The 19,485-nt window shown below is 38.1% G+C and overlaps 1 protein-coding gene across 1 annotated transcript; it reads left to right on the top strand.

Moving 5' to 3' along the window:
• The first annotated feature begins 7,517 nt into the window (after positions 1-7,517).
• LOC149218509 (auxin-responsive protein IAA33-like) lies at positions 7,518-8,054 on the top strand. Its single transcript, XM_089386577.1, has one exon. It carries the CDS (start codon positions 7,518-7,520, stop codon positions 8,052-8,054), a length of 537 nt encoding a protein of 178 aa, XP_089242703.1.
• The last annotated feature ends 11,431 nt before the right edge of the window (positions 8,055-19,485 follow it).

The raw sequence follows: 19,485 nt of genomic DNA, 5'->3' as shown, positions 1-19,485 counted from the left end.
AGGTTTAGACACTAAAGTTAAAATCCATTTGAGACAAAATATTAATGAAGCTCAGGCCTGAATTTCAAATCTTGTGTCACTATATTTTCGGCGATATGGTCCAAGGAATTTAGGGCTTTTGTAGACTCCCAAATTACATCCCCAATAGGTGACCTTGGGAAAATCATCATAAATTTCTCTCTGAGCATCAAATTAAAATTTTGTAAAATGTTACAGAAAGAGGACAACCTGTAGCTTTTTTTTTTATCGATTTTTGGTCCTAAGATCAAAACAATGACACATGGAACTTCATACAAGTTCGTTCTATTGAACCAGTCTATAATCAGGTCATCGTGGGAGATTTGAAATAACTGTCCCTTGGAGAATCCAATATTGATAAGACTTACGGGGTTGGAAAGAGGACTCCAAGGGCTACTGCAACATACAATTTTAAATTTTGGAGATCTGAAATTACAGAGATACAACAGATTCAATATCGAGCTCCTACAAAGTGAAAAAAAGTGTGTAGTTCTTTTAAAAATTTTCATAAGTTTGGTTTTAAAAATTAGTTTGAAGGAATTCAAAGGGCATAGTGAAGCATAATTATCATTAATTGATGTCTCAAAGAAATAAAATGGAAACACCTAGTAAGCAACCTAAAATCTCTACAATGACTCATGAAGAAGAGGAAGAAATGCAACGTGATATATCAAAATTACGAGACCAAGTGCAACAAAATTCACTCTCACAAAAAGTAACAGAAGCTAAGATGGATGGTTTAAAGAAAGGCGTGGAAGCTAAGGTGGATGGAGTGGAAGCTAAGATGGATGGTTTAAAGAAAGGCCTAGAAGCGAAGATGGATGGTATATAAGAAAAACTTAAAGGTAACATGGAAGATATGAAGACAAATTTGACAAAGTTGCTACAAGAAATACTTACTAATGGTGAAATGATAGTAAAGGAAACTCATGATGAGAACAAAATAAATGTTAATCATGATTTCATAGACTCTAACATTTGATTGAATATGCACCATGTTCCAAAGATCGATATGAGGAAGTTTGATGGCAAGGATCCCGTAACATGGATACTATGAATGGAGCAATATTTCAATCTCCATACTGTGCAAATCACACAAAAGGTACGCATTGAAACTTTATATTTGGAACCAAATCAGTTTGTATGGTATCGATGGCTTTTCTCTCGTAAAAGAATTGTCCCTTGGGAAATTTTTATGGAATAAATGATACCACATTATGATCCTATAAAAAGAAACTTTTTTTATCCAATTGATAAATCTCAAACAAAAGGGTTCAATGATGGAGAACATTGAGGACTTCCAAAAATTGAATATAAAGGTAAAAGAGATTCCAGAGGAACATAGGATTGATGTGTTCATAGGGAATTTAAAGGATAACATCCAACATGAGGTTTGCCTATGGGAACCTGATTCATTGGAGCAGGTATGTAGGTTGGAAAGAAAAATGGAAATCAAAATTATGGCAACAAGGAAGCCTACCAATCGCAACTATAAATATGGACGTATTGTTTCCCTATCATTCCACAACCTACAAGGTTGACACCACAACAATTGGAAGAAAAAAGAGAAAAAGTGCTTTTTTACAATTGTCATAGTAAATACACCAAAGGTCATAACTGTGTTGAGAATAAATTATTTTACATAGATTGTGAAGAGGAGGAAGAAAAGGAATAAGAAATGTCAAAAGAATAGGATATACACTAGAAACTAACCCTAGAGAAAGAAGAAATGAATCCAACCATATATTGTAATGCATTGGCCGGAATTACTACTCCTCAAACTATCAAAATAGAAGGACATATCAAGAAGAAAGAGGTAATAATGTTGATTGATTCGGGAAGTACGCATAACTTTATTCATTGTAAAATATCCAAGGAATTGAATTGCTTCCTATATCCAGCACCAGAGTGTCAAGTGATAGTTTCAAGTGGAGGAACCATAAATTGCTCTAGAAAGTGGCATAATATCAAGCTATCCATGGGAGAATATGTATTGAATAGCCCAATTCTTTCCCCATTCCTATGGGTGGTGCTGATGTTGTACTAAGAGTCCAATGGCTACAATCCTTGGGTATAACAGTTTTTACTTTTCAAGAACTTTTCAGGAATTTTTTTTTGGAAGGAAAGGAAGTTGAATTAAGGGGTATCACAGGGAAATCGAGAAAGATAATCAGCTCTAGCAGAATGGCAAAGCTTCTAAGGAAATAACAACGAGGCGTAATTACACAATTATGTTCGCTAGAGGTTCCCACATCGAAATCATTTATTTCTCCAGATCTCCAAAAAGTCTTGGACAATCATTCCAAGGTATTTGAGACTCCCAAAGACCTCCCACTTATTCGCGATCATGATCATGCTATTCATTTGATTCCAGGAAGTGTTCCTCCAAACATCAAGCCTTATAGATATCCCTATGCCCAAAACAGTGAAATTGAACGTATGGTTGCAGAAGTGCTAGAGATTGGTATAATTCAACCTAGTCAAAGTTATTTATCTACTCCAGTGGTATTGGTGCACAAGAAGGATGGATCATGGCACATGTGTCCAGATTATAGGGAGCTCAACAAGCTCACTATTAGAGGTAAATTTCCCATTCCTGTCATTGTTGAATTATTGGATGAATTGCATGGATCAATTTACTTCACCAAGTTGGATCTTCATTTAGGATATCATCAAATAAGAATGAAGATTGAAGACATTCCGAAAAAATTATCTAGAACGCATGAGGGTCATTATGAATTTTTGGTCATGCCTTTTGGCCTTACTAATGCACCTTCTACATTTCAAGGTTTGATGAATTCCATTTTCAAACCCTTCCTTAGAAAATTTGCGTTAGCATTTTTTGATGATATACTAATTTACAACAAGTCTTGGAAGAATCATGTTCAACATGCTGAGAGGGTGCTCAAACTATTGGAAGAGAAGCAATTATATGCAAAAATCTCCAAATGTTTCTTTGGAGTACAAGAGGTGGAATATTTTGGTACTTAGTGAGCTCATAACTCAACTTAGCATCCTCAATCTGATGGGAAAGCAAATATAGTGAAAAAATGTTTGGAGGGATATCTTCGTTGCTTTGTATCTAATAAACAGACACAATGGGTCAAGTGGTTTCCTCTAGCTGAATGGTGGTATAACACTTCCTTCCATACTGCATTAAAAATGACCCATTTATGGAACTTTATGGATATCATCCACTGTCCATCACATCATCTTTAAAAGAAAATTCTAAGGTTCAAGCAGTGGAAGATCACATCGAGCATCGACAACAAGTTCTCAAACTCTTAAAGGATAACCTAACTTTGGCAGAAAATAAAATGAAACAACATGTATATCAACATCATAACGAAAGAAGTTTTCATGTAGGTGACTCGGTATTTCTATGACTACAATCATACAAACAAATGTCCCTCAAGCTAGATAAAAAGGATAATAAATTATCACCAAAGTATTATGGTCCGTACAAGGTGTTACAAAAGATTAGTACTATGTCATACAAATTGGAGCTTCCTACATCTTCTCGAGCGCACCCAGTTTTCCATGTTTCATGCTTAAAGAAGGTCATAGGTGACAAGCTCCCAGTTCAAGCAATATTGCCAGAATTTGAAGAGGAAGGAAAAATCATATTGGAACCGGAAGCAGCCACAAAAACAAGAAATCCACATATACGAAATCGATCAATTTTAGAGTATCTCATCAAGTGGAAGAACTTACCTGTTGAATATTCCACATGGGAGGATGAGAATTTTGTATGGAAGCATCTAGAACTACTCAAGCGTTGAGGACAACACTTTTTGAAGGAGAGGGGCATGTTAGGTCCATATACTACTAGTGTAACCCCTTATTGTTATTAATGCAACCCCCTTATTGTATTATTATGCCCATATAGTCCCCATGTTGTTATTATTATGCCCCATAGAAGCCCACTATTGTTATTATTGTGCCCCTACAATATTATTGTTATGTAGGCTCTGATTGTATTGGGACCCCTTAGACTCCTATATATAAAAAGGAGGTCTTGTCATTTGTATCATCCAAAAATTGTTTATTTGTGTAATGTAAAGGAGGTTGACCCCTCGAAGAGGCTAATTTTGAAGTCATTAATCTGTCTTTTCTATCTTTTTGTGAGCTGGTTTCATAACAAATCACATCATTGAACACTGATATACCTTGGAAACCTTGTAGGGTGAAAACCAACAAACGTTTAATTTTATTATTAAACACTCATGAGGGTATTCACCCATCACTCAATGGCTATAAGGGAGTCCATCCCTTGACCATTGTCATAAAATATTACAAAGAATATCATCTCAAAAACAACATAACTTGTTATAAGCTATTACAATCATCATGACATCATTTACCCACAAACCCTTGAGCATTGTGTCTTTAGGGCTTGGTTCTTTCCATCAGTGGATTATCCTGCATCCAAAATTCCTTTAACTTACATAGACCACTAACTTATTTCCTACCATAACAATAACTTAATCTATCTTTGTATGTTGTAGCCTTTTTCTACAACTGGTACTGTCAACAACCTTTGATATCATGATTGAATCAAGTATTAATCAAACGAATTAATAAAGCTATACTAGTGGTGCTTCACCATATATTCATGTACATTCATGAAATGCAAACAAAATATCACAACATGTTTCCTTTAACAACACTGCATATGCATTAGTTATGAGCGTATAATCATCAATTCATTTCTATAAAAAAAAAATACCACATTAAATAATATTCCCCTTGCATAAGCACACATTCTTGAAAGACAAATCGCTAGAATTGTCCAGACATTCCTTTAAAGGAAACTAACGCATCAGTTATGATCTTCATGCAATGCATTTATATAAACAAATACCACGTTAACTAATATTCCCCTCGAATAATCACACATTATTGAAAGGCAAATGACTACAATTGTCTAGAAATTCCTTTAAAGGAAGTTAACGCATCAGTTATAATGTTTGTTCATGTGAATTACATAAACTTTATCAAAAGAACTAGCCCTTCAAGTATTACTTTTGGCGCATAAAAATACGTAAAGAACGCTAACGCAATGAATGTTGTTCTTATGCATGGAAATGAATATACTTTCCAAAAGAATGCTTAACACAACAGAGCATGCAAACACATGTTTCCTTTTCAAGGTAATCTAGTATAATAGGGCATGCATAAATATGTTTTCTTTTCCATCAAACTAATGTAATAAAGCATACAAATACATGTCTTCTTTTCCAAATATTATACCAACATTACCCATATATATATTCCAAGGAAACCAACACATTAGTATGGTTTTTGTACATTATAACATTGTAACAATGCAATTTTTCTTAATTTCATTTAAATCCTCATAATATGTTTTATATATGTGTGTGTGTATTTTTTTCTTCTTTTTTTTTTTCTTATTATTTTTTTTTTTCTTTTATATGTGTGTGTGTGTGTTTTTCTTCTTTTTTGTACTTATTATTTTATTTTTTAATGTTATATATATATATATATATATATATATATATATATATATATATATATATATATATATAGATAGATAACTTAGAAAAAGATTTTACTATAAGTATTGAGTTTTTATATAGTTTTTAAGTAAATTTAAACATGAAGTTTTGATATATAATGAATTTCTTTTAGTGTAAAATGTATATTATAATCTTTAGAGAAAATAATGTTTATAATTTTACTATAATCAGTCTAGATCCATTTTAACTCTAGATCTATCAAGTGATGAGAGGGACCAAATCTCTTTTCACTCTAAAAAAGATGAGAGGGATCAAATCTCTTTTCACTCTAAAAGAGATTTTCCCTTATAGGCGCTTGGTAGATCCAAAGTTAAGATGGATGGATCTAGGATGATTATATATATACACATCACTGGAAAAACCATAGGTAAATTAAACCATGGTCAAAATGTGGAATTGATTATTTTATCACAAATTTATTTAATTATTACCTAGTTTATTTTATTTTTCTTTCTAATTTTATGTAATTTGACCAAGTCAAAATGTTTATAGGACATTAAAATATCTCTTATGAAGACCCAAAATAAAATTACAATATAAAAAATTGAATTGAATTATATATATATGTATATATATATATATATATATATATATATATATATATATATATATATATATATATATATATATTTAATAATATACTATTAAGTTATCATATATTTAAAATTATAATTTACTAATTTTAAATATTATTTCTAATATTAAATGATAAGGATTTATTATGGTATTTTTTAACAAACAAATTTAGCATCTTATTACTATTTTAATTAGGCCGATAGGCCTTCCTATGCATCAACAATCGTCAACACTTTTACTAACCACTTGACATCTGTGCGCCGAGCTTCGGGGAGAGTTTGTGGAGTTTATGGCTGTTTGTTTTCGTTTACCGACTGGGCTGCATGCATGCTCGCTGTTATTATTAGAGCTTGATTTTTTCTAATTTAATCAAACGAGCATGTGCAGGAGGCAGCGACTAAACATAGGTACATTAGAGATCAAGTGTGTTCCATCGCTGTAAGGAACATTGCGCTCAAAAAACTATTTGTGCATGGTCTAGGCCCAGAGACAAGAGACAAACGACCAGTCCCTCGCCGCCGTATTCTCTCCTTTCGGTGAATTGGATGAAAGTAGCGTTTTCATAACCCAAGCTATGTTCAAAGTTCAGATATAAATTCCGGTTGGAACACTGTTGGTGTCCCTTTTCCCCTTTCTGCCATGGTTGATAATATCGTCTGTTCTTTGCAGGTTCGCAGTTCTTCCGAATCAAAAGAAACAACAATTCCATTGATGACGGAGTTCCCCAAGCATTGGATGACAAGTTACGTCCAAGACAAGAAGTCATGAGCGGCCTATACAAGAAATCGATTCTCGGAGTCAGCAGCACGCAATCATGGCCAGCCGCGATGGGCGAGAAGAACACTAGCAAAACATATTTCTCCTTCAATTCAACCAGCCAAGCACCACATTCGTTGTCAAGGAAGGGCAAAGTTCCCCCCGATATTTATGTGAGGGAAGCAGCACAGGTAATCTTAATTTCCGTGATAATAATATTAAATCTATGTTGACGGCAGGTCCAGAGACTGAACACATAGGTGTTGTTTCCCAAGAAGGAACTCTAAATTCTCCACCTTGTTTAAGGCCGAACGAAAACTCCACTACACATTTCTATGCAAGAAGCCTGGGATCAAATCCCCCATCTTCTTTGTGGCCAAACGAAAACGCCACAACAACTTTCTCCACAAGAAGCCGCGGATCAAATCGCCCACCTTCTTTGAGGCCAAACAAAAAATGCCACTACAACTTTCGATGCAAGAATCCTCGGACCAAACCTTCCGCCTTCTTTTGCATTCTTCCAACTTCGCATCTTGGAAAATAATCTCTAATCGTCTCCGGCAATTAGGTTCCAATAATCTGACGGGAATTTCCCGACATCCTTTCCAGTCCAATTTCATAGAGACTATGTCGTCCGGAAGTGGTGCCAATTTTTCAGGACCGATGTTCAGGCAATCGAAGAAGGAATCTCCTCAGCAGCAGAGAAATACACAACGTCCATACAACTTAGACAGCGCTGGCACTGTTATATCGCCCTATCAGAACCCGCTGAATGGAACCCCAGCTCCTCCTCTTCCTAGAGCCCTGTCATCTTCAGAGGTCCCTCAGTTTACCGTCGGCAGATTATTTAGGGAACCAGAAAACCATACCAAGCATATTCTGACGGTTCACCAACAGCCTTTGGCATATTCCGATGCTGCTCCACCTGTTACTGTGGTCATGGAAGGCCGTTCAATTTTCCAGACGATTTTCCTTGAAGAACACTCATGTTATGAAAGCTTTGCACAGGCTCTCAGAGGAATGTTTGTAGGAAGCATTGAGGGAGCTGATCTAATTAATACTAAAAATTACTGCAATCTCTCAAACATGATTCCAGGCTATTTGATTGCATATGAAGATAATGAAGGCGACTTGCTTCTGACGGGAGACCTTTCCTGGAAGTAGGTTTGCACTTGTTTTCATTTTCTTTATTTCAGATAAAAGGATATTTTTCTTTTCTGTTCGCTATCATTCAATCTAAGTTTCCATGGCTGATTTGCTTTTTTTATGTTCGTTTTCCGAATTTTATTGAACCAGAGATTTTGTTGGAGTAGCAAAGAGAATCTGAATTTTAGCGGCTAAAGATCGTGGAGGCCAAAGCAGAGTACGCAGGAGAGAATCATAATTTTTCACATGGATTCATCTCTTGTGTTCTTTTGCAAAATTCTTGTAACACGCTCATTTTGAATGTATTACTCAATTTGTGGCCTTTTCCTCCTCTTCTTTGAATGCATTTAGCAGCACAGAACATGAGCTAAGCAGTCCGGTGGATTGCTAATTCTATTCCTGGTCACGGAAGCAAATTAGTTGAGGGAACGACGGCCGTAACCGCAGCCACTCAGGTGTTAAAATATGTAAAATCTGTTTGGCTATATTGCAATACTTCCAGACTGAAATCCCTTGGGAAATGGGTTGGGTAACGGTATTTTGATCGGAATAACATCCGTATGATTATGTTTGGTTATCTATAAAGGTTTCTTAATTTTGGCTAATTAACTTATTCTAAAATGAAATAAGACATTCAATGTGTTCCGTGTAATATAGATATAAACAAAACATCTAAAGAAAAGTAATTGCACAATGATCCAGTCTAAGAAAACAGGGTTTTCCACAAATCAATTAAGCCTTTCAACCTTTTTAGCGTATTTTCCTATATCAAACATTTGTGCAGGGTTTCAACCAATTAACATTTCATTGAGTATATATCTACAAATCAAGGATTTTGGGATCAAATCCCACAAAGCAATTCTATACCTACTCTTTAAATTCCTTCAAGCTTTTGAAAGTAAAACCAATGAATTATCAATATAATTTTACAATAATAAAAAACAATTAGAAGGCCTTTAGCCAGCTCAAATTGCTCATCCATTAGGCTTGAACAAACATCTCTTCTAGAGAAATTCAACAATTCTAATTTAATAATCCTATCGGCCTCTCTTTGTAACAATGTTGGTAGTAGGGATTTTAAATTATCTCATTTCCAATTGATTTTGTTTCATGAATTTTGATTATTTTTTTCTAAAAGTTTGAAAATCTAAAATCACTTTAAATTGATTAAAATTTTAATACTAAAATTTCATAAACATAATTTTCATCAAATAAATGAAATTATTTATTTTAAGGTGAAATTTTATTAATTGAAAAACAATAGTATATAGTCTAAATTACAATTTTGTGGTCCATCTCTCACACGGGAGACCTGACCATAGCCAAAAAAATATTCTCCTCAAAGAGGGTATAGATAATTGAAAGCTCATTGATATAAAATTGACCTAGTTGTAACTAAAACATTGGCTTATTTGACTATGTACATAAGATACATCATAACAAAATACAACTAACATAAACAAGAGAAACATCAAGCCATAGATTTTGAGTTTGATCTTACTACCATAGTGGCGCTCAAATTGTTCCATCCTCTGGTCCAGGGAGCATAGATGTGTGTGTAGGTGGTCTAGTAAATGTATGATATCTAGCTGAGACTCCCTGTGATACTCATTCATTCTCCCAAGAAAAAAAATCATCTACTAGTATAAGTCCATGATCTACATGTATTGGTTAGCTCTACCTCTCATGTATCCTGTATCAAGAATCCATTTTGTCTAGTCTAGCATTACCTTAGAATAAAAAAGGGAGTCTCTATGGGATGAGGCCACTGCTTCCACCTCAACAATTTCCACTTGTACCTACTCTAGAATAAGCTCATGATAACATGAGGAAAAACCTATTATGCGTCGATGCATCCTGGAATTACCACGCATGACTCACTCCTAGTAATAAATGGCCCCTCATCTAAACTAGTCATGCGGATGTTGCATGATTGTCCCACATGCAACTGATGTAGTATTGGACACCACCTTGCCCCTATAAGAATAGGAAACTCCTTACACATACTATCTTCTCTCCATTCAACCAACCTCAAACCACTTTTGGTCACCACAACCAATCCCAACCTGTAGGCACAAGGGGGTGGCCACTTAGAGAAAAAAGTCAACCTGTATAGGGATGGAAATGAGGTGTCCATTGGTCAATCCCCACCTCCTCCATGACAATATATCAATCCCCCACCACCTCATTTTGCTAACATGCTTCCTACACGCATCCACCTCCTCACCGATGCACCAGACATGGGAAAACTAGAACAAAGATGGAAATGGATTTGTCCCTTCTAGGTGGAGACTCAAGACCCTCTCGGGCCTAATAGAAGGCGCAACATTGAGCGCGCCACTCCCAATTTGCCTCCAAAATATCTAGCTCAACACAAAAATGATTCTACTTTGCAGTGGAAACAACTACCACCTAAATTTTCCAAATTAAGAAACAAAGGATACTACCATTCCAAAGACGCAACTACAAAATAACAACTCTAAAGCAAAAATTTATGAGAAAAGCCAAAATTTGTTGTGTGCGTATATAAAGTTGGAGCGACGCTGAATTTCGTGCTAGATCAAACTTTAGAGACTTGTCTAACGACCAATTCTATAATGGAAAGTTACCAAGATTTCCAATTATCGCTGCCACTTGCTTCACTCCCTAGAGGGACAAGCCAACCTCAGAGGTATTTGTCTTTGGTAATGTGTTTGATCCCGACTCACTTCGACTCTCTTTGTTCTGCGTGGTTTTCCAATTCCCCCCTTCATAAAAAATATAATCTTGTAGCTTTTATGCTACACTCACTTGAGTACGAGACATCCTCATTGCACCATATTTTAGAAGCCATGAATTTGATTTTTCTTCTCACGGCCAACCTCTTGATGATGGAAACTAGGCATCTATTATCTTAGAAATCACTCCAAGTACATTCCATGTGTTCTCCCTCATATTTGAAGCACACAAAATAATGTCCATCATGCACTTAGGTTTCTTGGCAAGCTTGTTTACCTCCTCCCAAGGGCAATTCACTTCTGCCATGTTTTGTGGATTGACATCTCGAGCGTGTGCTATTAAGACTCCTTAGAGGTGGGATGCCATGCTCCCTAGCCAATGCGCTAGATGGGGTAGTTGCATCTTGCCACCCCTCCAACAACCCCCCATCCTTCTTCCAAACACGTCACCTTATTCAAGACAAATGAAATTCTAACTTTTAAATATAATTTTCAACTAAATTTAAAAATAAATTGAATGTAAAAATAGATAACTTGAATATTATTTATTAACACTTTAGATAATAATATCATTTCTTTTAAGGTTTATTATCCTTCTCTTTTAAAGTAAAATTAGTATAGACTCTATCTAGGAATTATTTACTCTTAAAACCTTATCACAACATACAAACATTTCCCTTGTAAAAAGTAAAAAAAAAAATTGAATAAAAAAAATAATAAAACATTATCCCATACACTTGGTACATATTTTATATTTATTAAAAAATTCAATCCATATATATTATAATTTTCAAGAGTATAAGATGCCAGAGAAAAAGATGAGTGGAGAAAAAATGAACAAAACTATGTTGATTATTATAAAAATGTTTATAATAATTAAATTATTAATTTAATTTTTGTTAATATAATTTGAAAATTTTAATTTCAAACTAATTTTAAATTGTTAAAATTAAAATTATCTTTTTAAATTAATCAACCTTTTTAATAAATTATTAATATCCACTCAATGTTTCATCATACATTCATATAATATCTATAAATATTTAATCTTTAACTTAAATCAAATCAGAATTTAACTTTGTTAAAAAAAAACTTGATTCCCATGTAAGAAAAAAGGTACAAGAAATAAATGCAGAATACATATCCTATCACATCTTTACATGGCTCTACGAAAGTAATAAATCTCCTAACTTGCTCAGGTTGATCATGGAAGACAACCAGGAAGAGTAGATCACGTGTATAACATATGTTCACTCATGGACTCGACCAAAGATATTTGGAAGGCTACAGGAATTCGACCAGTTATCTTTTGGAGGTTGGATAAATGAGGTGGGACTCCATTAACGCTTCTTGCACAAGTATTATCTTGAGCATTTTGGCCGGTGATCGAAAATTAATCCCAAATCATCCATAACTTGTAATTCAGTCGAAAGTAGAAGCAGAGAAAAACGGAGTACAATATAAATTTAACAGTGACTTTAACAGTATCTGACAGCATCATGCCATGAAGCATAGAAAAGTTTTACATCCTGTAAAACATCATTTAACCCCTCAAATTGACCCCAAAAGATTTCTAACTCAATTCTCTAAATTAGGTCTCACTGTTAAAGTCACTTCTTTAAGTTGATTTTTGTGATTTTTAGATCTTGAAAGTAGGGAGATGGATGAAAAAATATAATGATGTAAGAAAAATCATAAAATATCTAGGTGTTAAAATTTTTATATTGAGCATGGAAACTAAAATAGAGCGAAAAATTGATTGCCACTGCTGCCCTGAGAAAACTTGCAGAGCTGGAGTGACATTCATGGCAGCTAGGGTTCAGGACTAATCTGCAACGTCAGGCCGCAGGGTTTGCAGTAAACCCTGCCAACTCTTACAGCTACAAGACAAACTACTAACGGACAAAGGAGGTGAGCGAATCATGGGTAAACCTCAGGGGGAGGGCACAGAGCCTCCCCCAAATGACAACGAACAGGTTCCAATGCAGGAGGAAGCCTGCAAACAAACAGTCCACGAGGAAATAGAAGAAGGACAGGACTCTCAAGGAGATAAAGAAATAGTTAACGAGGTCCCCAAAGCGACCTCCACCACATGCAAGCCAGTTGCAGCCATGAGACCAAAGATCGAGCTACCCAGTTGTAGGATCAACACACAAATCCAATATATGAAGGATCATGCCCTGATAGGGAATTTTATTGGCTTTTGGCCCACAGAAAAAGCACTGCAGGGATGGATCGCAGCCAAATGGAAGCTGAAAGGTCATATTACCCTGTAGTTAGGCCCCAAGGGAATCTTCACAGTGGGTTTCAACTGTCTGGGGCATAGAAATAGAATCATTGATGGAGGACCATATTTCTTTAACGCCCCTGGCCTATACCTTAGAGATTGGGTCGAGATATTTAACCCAGATAAAGAGGATCTCAGTTGGGCTCCAGTCTGGATCTGCATCTACTCCCTCCCTTTGGAGTATTGGGATGAGGCATCATTACAAGATATTGGCAATGGTCTTGGCGAGTTCATCAAAGTTGCAGAGGAAACTAAGCTTAGAAGATACACCTCGTATGCACGTATATGTGTTTATATGCACCTCAACAATGCCCTGCTGGATGCGGTAAGTCTCTTTCATGACGATTTTGAATGGATCCAATCTATCGACTATGAACATGTTCCATTCCGCTGTAGGAAATGTCATGCTCTTGGTCATCTATTTCGAGATTGCCCATCTAACCTGAAAACCTCAGCCCCTCCTCCTTCTGGAAAATCAGATGCTGATGGATTCACCAAAGTCTCCCATCGCAGAAAGAATCTCAGAAAATCTGGATCTCATCCCAAGACCACTGCTGATATCCCCCCCAAACTGAGTACCAGGAACAGCTTCGAGTCCCTGGCTCAGCCAGATCTAAACAATCTTGAAACCCTGGCTCCCCCTAAGGAGCAGCCCAAGTCAAAAGCTCACTCAGCTTCCACCAGCACAGTGATTCCTCAGAAATTAAAGCAAACCGTTGACCTTAGTTCTCCATCTCCCAGCGATTTTCCTGCCTGGCTCACTCAAAATATGGAGGTAGATAATGAGCAGACTGCTCTGAAGGATACAAAAGGAAATACAGAAGAAAGGAATGAAACCTAGAATATGGAAGAGGAACCAGAAAGCATAGATATAGGAGACCTGGATATTCTAGGCTTAGAGCAAGCCTGTAAAACAAAAAGTTATGACAAAATTCCAGAAAGACAGTTGGACAATCTAGAAATAATTTTATCAATAGCACAGAGACAGCGAACCCTTGGAATACAGCCTGGAAGCCAATGGGATGGAAAGATCCTCAACAAAGACAACAAGAAAAGAGGAAGGAAAACAGATCTTCAACGAACCATTCGCATCGGGGAAATGCTAGTGGAATCCGGAAGATACTCCAAGCTCACAAAGTACTATACTACCCTCTCTAATATCTCATCATGAAGCTCATCTCATGGAACATTAGAGGGCTTAACAGCCTCGGGAAGTACAGATCGATAAAAAGCATGGTTCAGCAAGAAAAACCAAGCATTTTCTTCATACAAGAAACCAAGTGTAACTCAGCAACTCTGGAAAAAACCATGGCCAAAGCTTGGCCAGGTTGTACTGCAATTGCAGTAGATGCATTAGGGGCATCAAGAGGTCTTGCAATCATCTGGAATGCACAGAAAATCACGCTCTCCAACTTACAAGCGAACAAGCACTTCATTCAGGCTTCGTTCCATATAACAGGGACAAATATCCATGGGCATTTAACAAATGTTTACTTTCCCCAAGAAGCTACTCAAAAGATAGACATACTGAATACTCTATCAATAATCAACACTGAAAGGACCCACCCACTCTGGATCGGGAGGGGGGACTTCAACATGATTACCAAATTGGAGGAAAAAAGGGGAGGCAGAAGCAAACTAGACAAAGAAAGTTGTCATCTAAAGGACTTCATCCAGAACAACTGGCTCATTGATCTACCCTTCAATAATGGAGTTTTTACCTGGAACAATAAAAGAGCAGAGCCTCATCAAATAGCCTCATGATTAGATCAATTCCTTCTCTCTGATAATGCTATCCATTTAGGTGGAGACCTCTCAGCCTCAATTTTTCCCCTCACAGGTTCTGATCATTGGCCAATCGCTCTCCAATGGACCAGACCAGGCAACACTGCACATCGGCCCTTTCGCTTTGAAGCCTTCTGGCTGTCACATCCAGATTTCAACAACTTTGTCAACACGATCTGGAAAAGCTTCAAGCCTTTGGAGGGATAAAAAATGTTCCAATTCCACCAAAAGCTAAAAAGTCTCAAATTTCATATCAAACAATGGAACCAGTCTACCTTTGGGAATATAATCCAGGCACAAACAACACTAAATAAAGAAATGACAGAATTGCAACAGAAAATCATCATAGAAGGGTGAACAGAGTAGCTTTCGGAGCAAGAAACACACCTACAATCTCAAATCCTAGAAAGAGACAAGCAAGAAGAAGTTCTTTGGAGGCAAAAATCACGGGTCAGGTGGCTAAAGGATGGTGAAAAGAATACAAAGTTCTTTCACCGCTCTACGATCCAAAGGAGAATGACCAACACCATTACCCATATACAGAACAGCCAAGGAGAAAAAGTTGAGGACCATGCAGCCATAGAACAAGAACTTCTGACATACTTCAAACAGGTTCATCATGAGACTCAAACAGATAGGACGGAGGCCATTGATAAAATAATCCAATCCATTCCAAAGATCATCACTGAGGAACATAATCAGTTGCTCCTCCAGCCGATTACTTTACAGGAGGTGGAAAAAGCAGTCCAACAGCTAAAAGAAGGAAAGGTGCTAGGTCCTGACGGGTTTACCTCTAACTTCTTTCACAATTTCTGGGAGATGATCAAATTGGAGGTCTGGCAGGTCGTGGAAGAATCTAGAGCCAACAGATGGATGCTCCCATCCATGAATGCCACTTTCATTACCCTCATTCCTAAAGAAGCGCAGTCTAGAACCCCTGACAAATTCAGGCCTATAGCATTGTGCAATGTCATTTACAAAATAGTCTCCAAAGTCATTGCTTCAAGGCTTAAACCGTTGCTCCCTTTACTTATCTCCCCAGAGCAATCAGGGTATGTGGAGGGCAGGCAAATCACGGATGGCATTATCCTAACGCACGAAATCATCCACTCTTTGAAGCAGCATAAAAAAGCAGGTATGCTACTTAAGATAGATCTATCTAAAGCATTTGATAGTCTAAGCTGGAGTTATATTCAAAAAATGCTAAATGCCTTTGGTTTTTCCCCTCCGTGGGTCAGATGGGTTATGAGTCTCATTTCATCCACCTTCTTCTCCATCCTAATCAATGGAATTCCTTCCTCCCCCTTTCATCCTTCTAGAGGTATTCGTCAAGGAGATCCCTTATCTCCCTTTTTGTTTGTTATCATGGCGGAAGGTCTAGGTAGATGCATCAAAGATGCACTTCACTCACAGCAACTATGAGGCCTCTCCTTTCCCAACTCCCCTCCCTTCACCCATCAGCAATTTGTAGACGATAACATGCTTTATGTGCACCCCTCAGTCCAAGAAGCTCGCAAGTTAAAATCTCTGTTAAACCTTTTTTTAGCTGCCTCTGGAGCTTCTATAAACCAAGCCAAATCTCAAATTTTCTTCTTTCATACCCCTACAGTTACCCAAGCCTCCATTGCTCAGATTTTGGGTTTCCCGATAGCCGCTCTTCCTTCCAACTACCTAGGAGCTCCCCTTACTGATGTCGCCCTAAAACACTCCTCATGGAATTCGCTCCTTGAAATATTGGAGGTGCGTCTCTCTTCCTAGACTCACAGATCTCTCAACTTACCAAGTCGCCTCGTCTTAATCAAATCTGTTCTTCAATCTATGCCGCTGTATCTTTTCTCAATCTTAGCAGCACCTAAATGGGTTCTCAAAGAAATAAAAAAGCTCCAACGATCCTTTCTATGGGGTAACTCAGGTCAGAAACGCAAATGGGCTCTTGTTAAATGGGAAAAAGTTTGTCTTCCTAAGCACTTAGGAGGGACTGGGCTCCGTGATCCTCATCATAGCAATGCTGTTATGGGAGCACGTATCTGGTGGAACTGGCTCACTGCACCCCACACTCCTTGGGCCACTCTATGGACAACCAAATATGCCAATAACAGACCTGCTGAGGATCTTATCCGACTCACTGATATAGGACCGGGTTCATTAGTCTGGAATGCAGCAAAGCAACATAAAAATCTAATTCAGCAGCATAGCTTCTGGGAGGTCAGGGACGGTACTATTGCAAGATTCTGGGAGGACTCCTAGCAGCAACAACATAGATTAAAAGATTTGATTAATCCTCACCAAATTCCCAATTGGGAAGCTCACAGGTTTGATAAGATCAATCAATATTGGAAGCCCACCCTATTGCATGGCTTCAGGCATTGGGTCAATCCTGATCACATTATTCGGAATGGCCTGGAGTCAGATCAACTGATCCTTGGAATGGAACTCTCCAATCGGAAAATCAGATATTCAGAAAAGAAGGATGTACTTAGATGGGGATATGAAGACAGGGGAATGTTCACAACACATGAAGCCTACAACATAATCATAAAAGAATCTGCATTCAAAGATCCACTGTGGACAGCTATCTGGGCTCCCAACTTATGGCCAAAGGTGTCCACTTTCCTCTGGCTGCTTTGTCAGAACAAAATCCTCACCTGGGATAATCTACAGAAGAGAAACTTTCATGGACCTTCCATCTGCCCCAATTGCAATCAGGAAGAAGAAACCACTTTGCATCTCATGAACACATGCCCTCTAGCTCATAAGCTCTGGGAAAAAGTCAGTTTTAGATGTCAAAGGGATAGCAGAATCAAGGAAGACATCCCTACCACTATTCGCAATTGGGTAAGAAATCCTTATAAGAGCAAGATTCTTAACTCCTTATGGAAGCTTATCCCCGGCCTGCTTATGTGGACTATATGGAAGGAGAGAAACAAATGCATCTTCAAGAATCAGTCAACGCCTATGGACATCATCTGGAACAATGTCTGTCAAAACCTCAAGGAAACTCTTCTACTCCAATCTTGGCATGACGGCGACCTTCCCTCACTGCCACAGGAAAAGACTATTTGGGACAACTGGAATCTACATTGGAATCAAGAATTGAAAATTTCAGCCAAAACTATAGCAAAAAGTCCAATCTCAGACAAATGGATCCCTCCTCCTCAGAATGTGTTCCAACTGAATTTCGACGGAGCCTCAAAGGGCAATCCAGGTAAAGTCGGGTTTGGAGGAATTTTCAGAGATCATAAAGGGGCCATCCTTCTAACTTTTCTAGGCTCGAAAGGATGGGACTCTAATAACTCAGCAGAGCTTGAAGGGTTATGGAAAGGACTCCTTTTAGCTCAGTCACATGAGTTTTTACCTCTCATCATTGAAGGCGACTCTCAAATACTAATAAATATGGTGAACAAAATTATGCAGGGGACTCCCTCAAACAAAATTGGCAACAGTTGGAGACTAGCCGAAAGACTGGAACTTGTTGAAGATTGGCTCAGAGCCCACAGAGTAGTTAATTTCAAACATATTCGTCGGGAAGGAAATAAGGTGGCTGACCTTCTTGCCAACATAGGGGTGGAGAGTAACACTACTTTGAAAGCTAATGAATTATCTTCTATTGCAACTGATGCACAGATGAAGGAATTCAATGAAATAGTTGAGAAGGAGATGACTCAGGAAGGTGCTCCTAGTCGCAGTAATTGCAGGGATACTGGTAAGAACGCGATGGATGAATCCCTCTTCACCTCGCATGGCCTGTTCGGTGGCATTCAACATGGTGGTTTGAGTTTTGAAAGGCCTGCCATGCAGGCTGCGATGGCAATGGTGATCAGCGATTAAACGAGGACCATCGATTATGCACGTGGATCGACGGCCCAAACCACATCGGCGGATCGCAGAATGGGGAGACCAAAGTGCAAGGCCTTTACATATAGCAATATGCGATTGCGATCAGATCGCATCGACAGAAACCAAGGGGCGGAGCCTTTACACCTTCATATGTGCGATGCGATGATGCGAACCTGATGCGATGATGCAGGTTGCGATGGCTATGGTGATCGGCGATTAAACAAGGACCGTCGATCGCGCACGTGGATCGATGGCCCAAACCACATCGGCGGATCGCAGAATGGGGGGCCCAAAGGGCAAGGCCTTTACATACAGCAATATGCGATTGCGATCAGATCACATCGCAATATCGCATCGGCGGAAACCAAGGGGCGGAGCCTTTACACCTTCATATGTGCGATGCGATGATGCAGACCCGACGGTATTCTAAATATTATTTGATAATATTTGAGGTCCGCAGAAAATCCAGTTTCAATGCATTTTCAATGTATTTCGATATATAATGAAATAACGAAGGTGGGGGAGAGACTCATGGAGGTGGGGGAGAGCCACACGGCAGCGCTTCCAGGGACGTGGTGGATGACATGGCGGATGAGTGGGCTTGCCCAATCATCGAGGAGCCCATTCCATGACGAGGCTTCCAGGCAGCGGATGTGGCTGATGGAGTATAGGCAGGGGCTGCCTGATGATAGTTCAAGGCCGGTTGTGGCTGCCCAGGTGTTCATTATCTGGTCTTTTTGGTTTTTGCTAGTGTTGCATGGGTTCTGGGTTCCTATCTGGACTAATCGTCAAGGAACCATCTTACTGTTTCTTTTGTGGGGTC

The sequence above is a fragment of the Pinus tabuliformis genome, chromosome Q (genome assembly GCF_031772625.1).
Source record: "Pinus tabuliformis cultivar Carrire ecotype Pingquan chromosome Q, CPIR1, whole genome shotgun sequence".
NCBI lineage: Eukaryota > Viridiplantae > Streptophyta > Pinopsida > Pinales > Pinaceae > Pinus > Pinus tabuliformis.
The sequence above is the reverse complement of the archived record's forward strand: the minus strand, read 5'-3'. Positions and strand labels throughout refer to the sequence as shown.

Coding starts and splice junctions, on each gene's coding strand:
- LOC149218509 (XM_089386577.1), top strand. CDS start 7,518: ATGTCGTCCGGAAGTGGTGCCAATTTTTCAGGACCGATGTTCAGGCAA.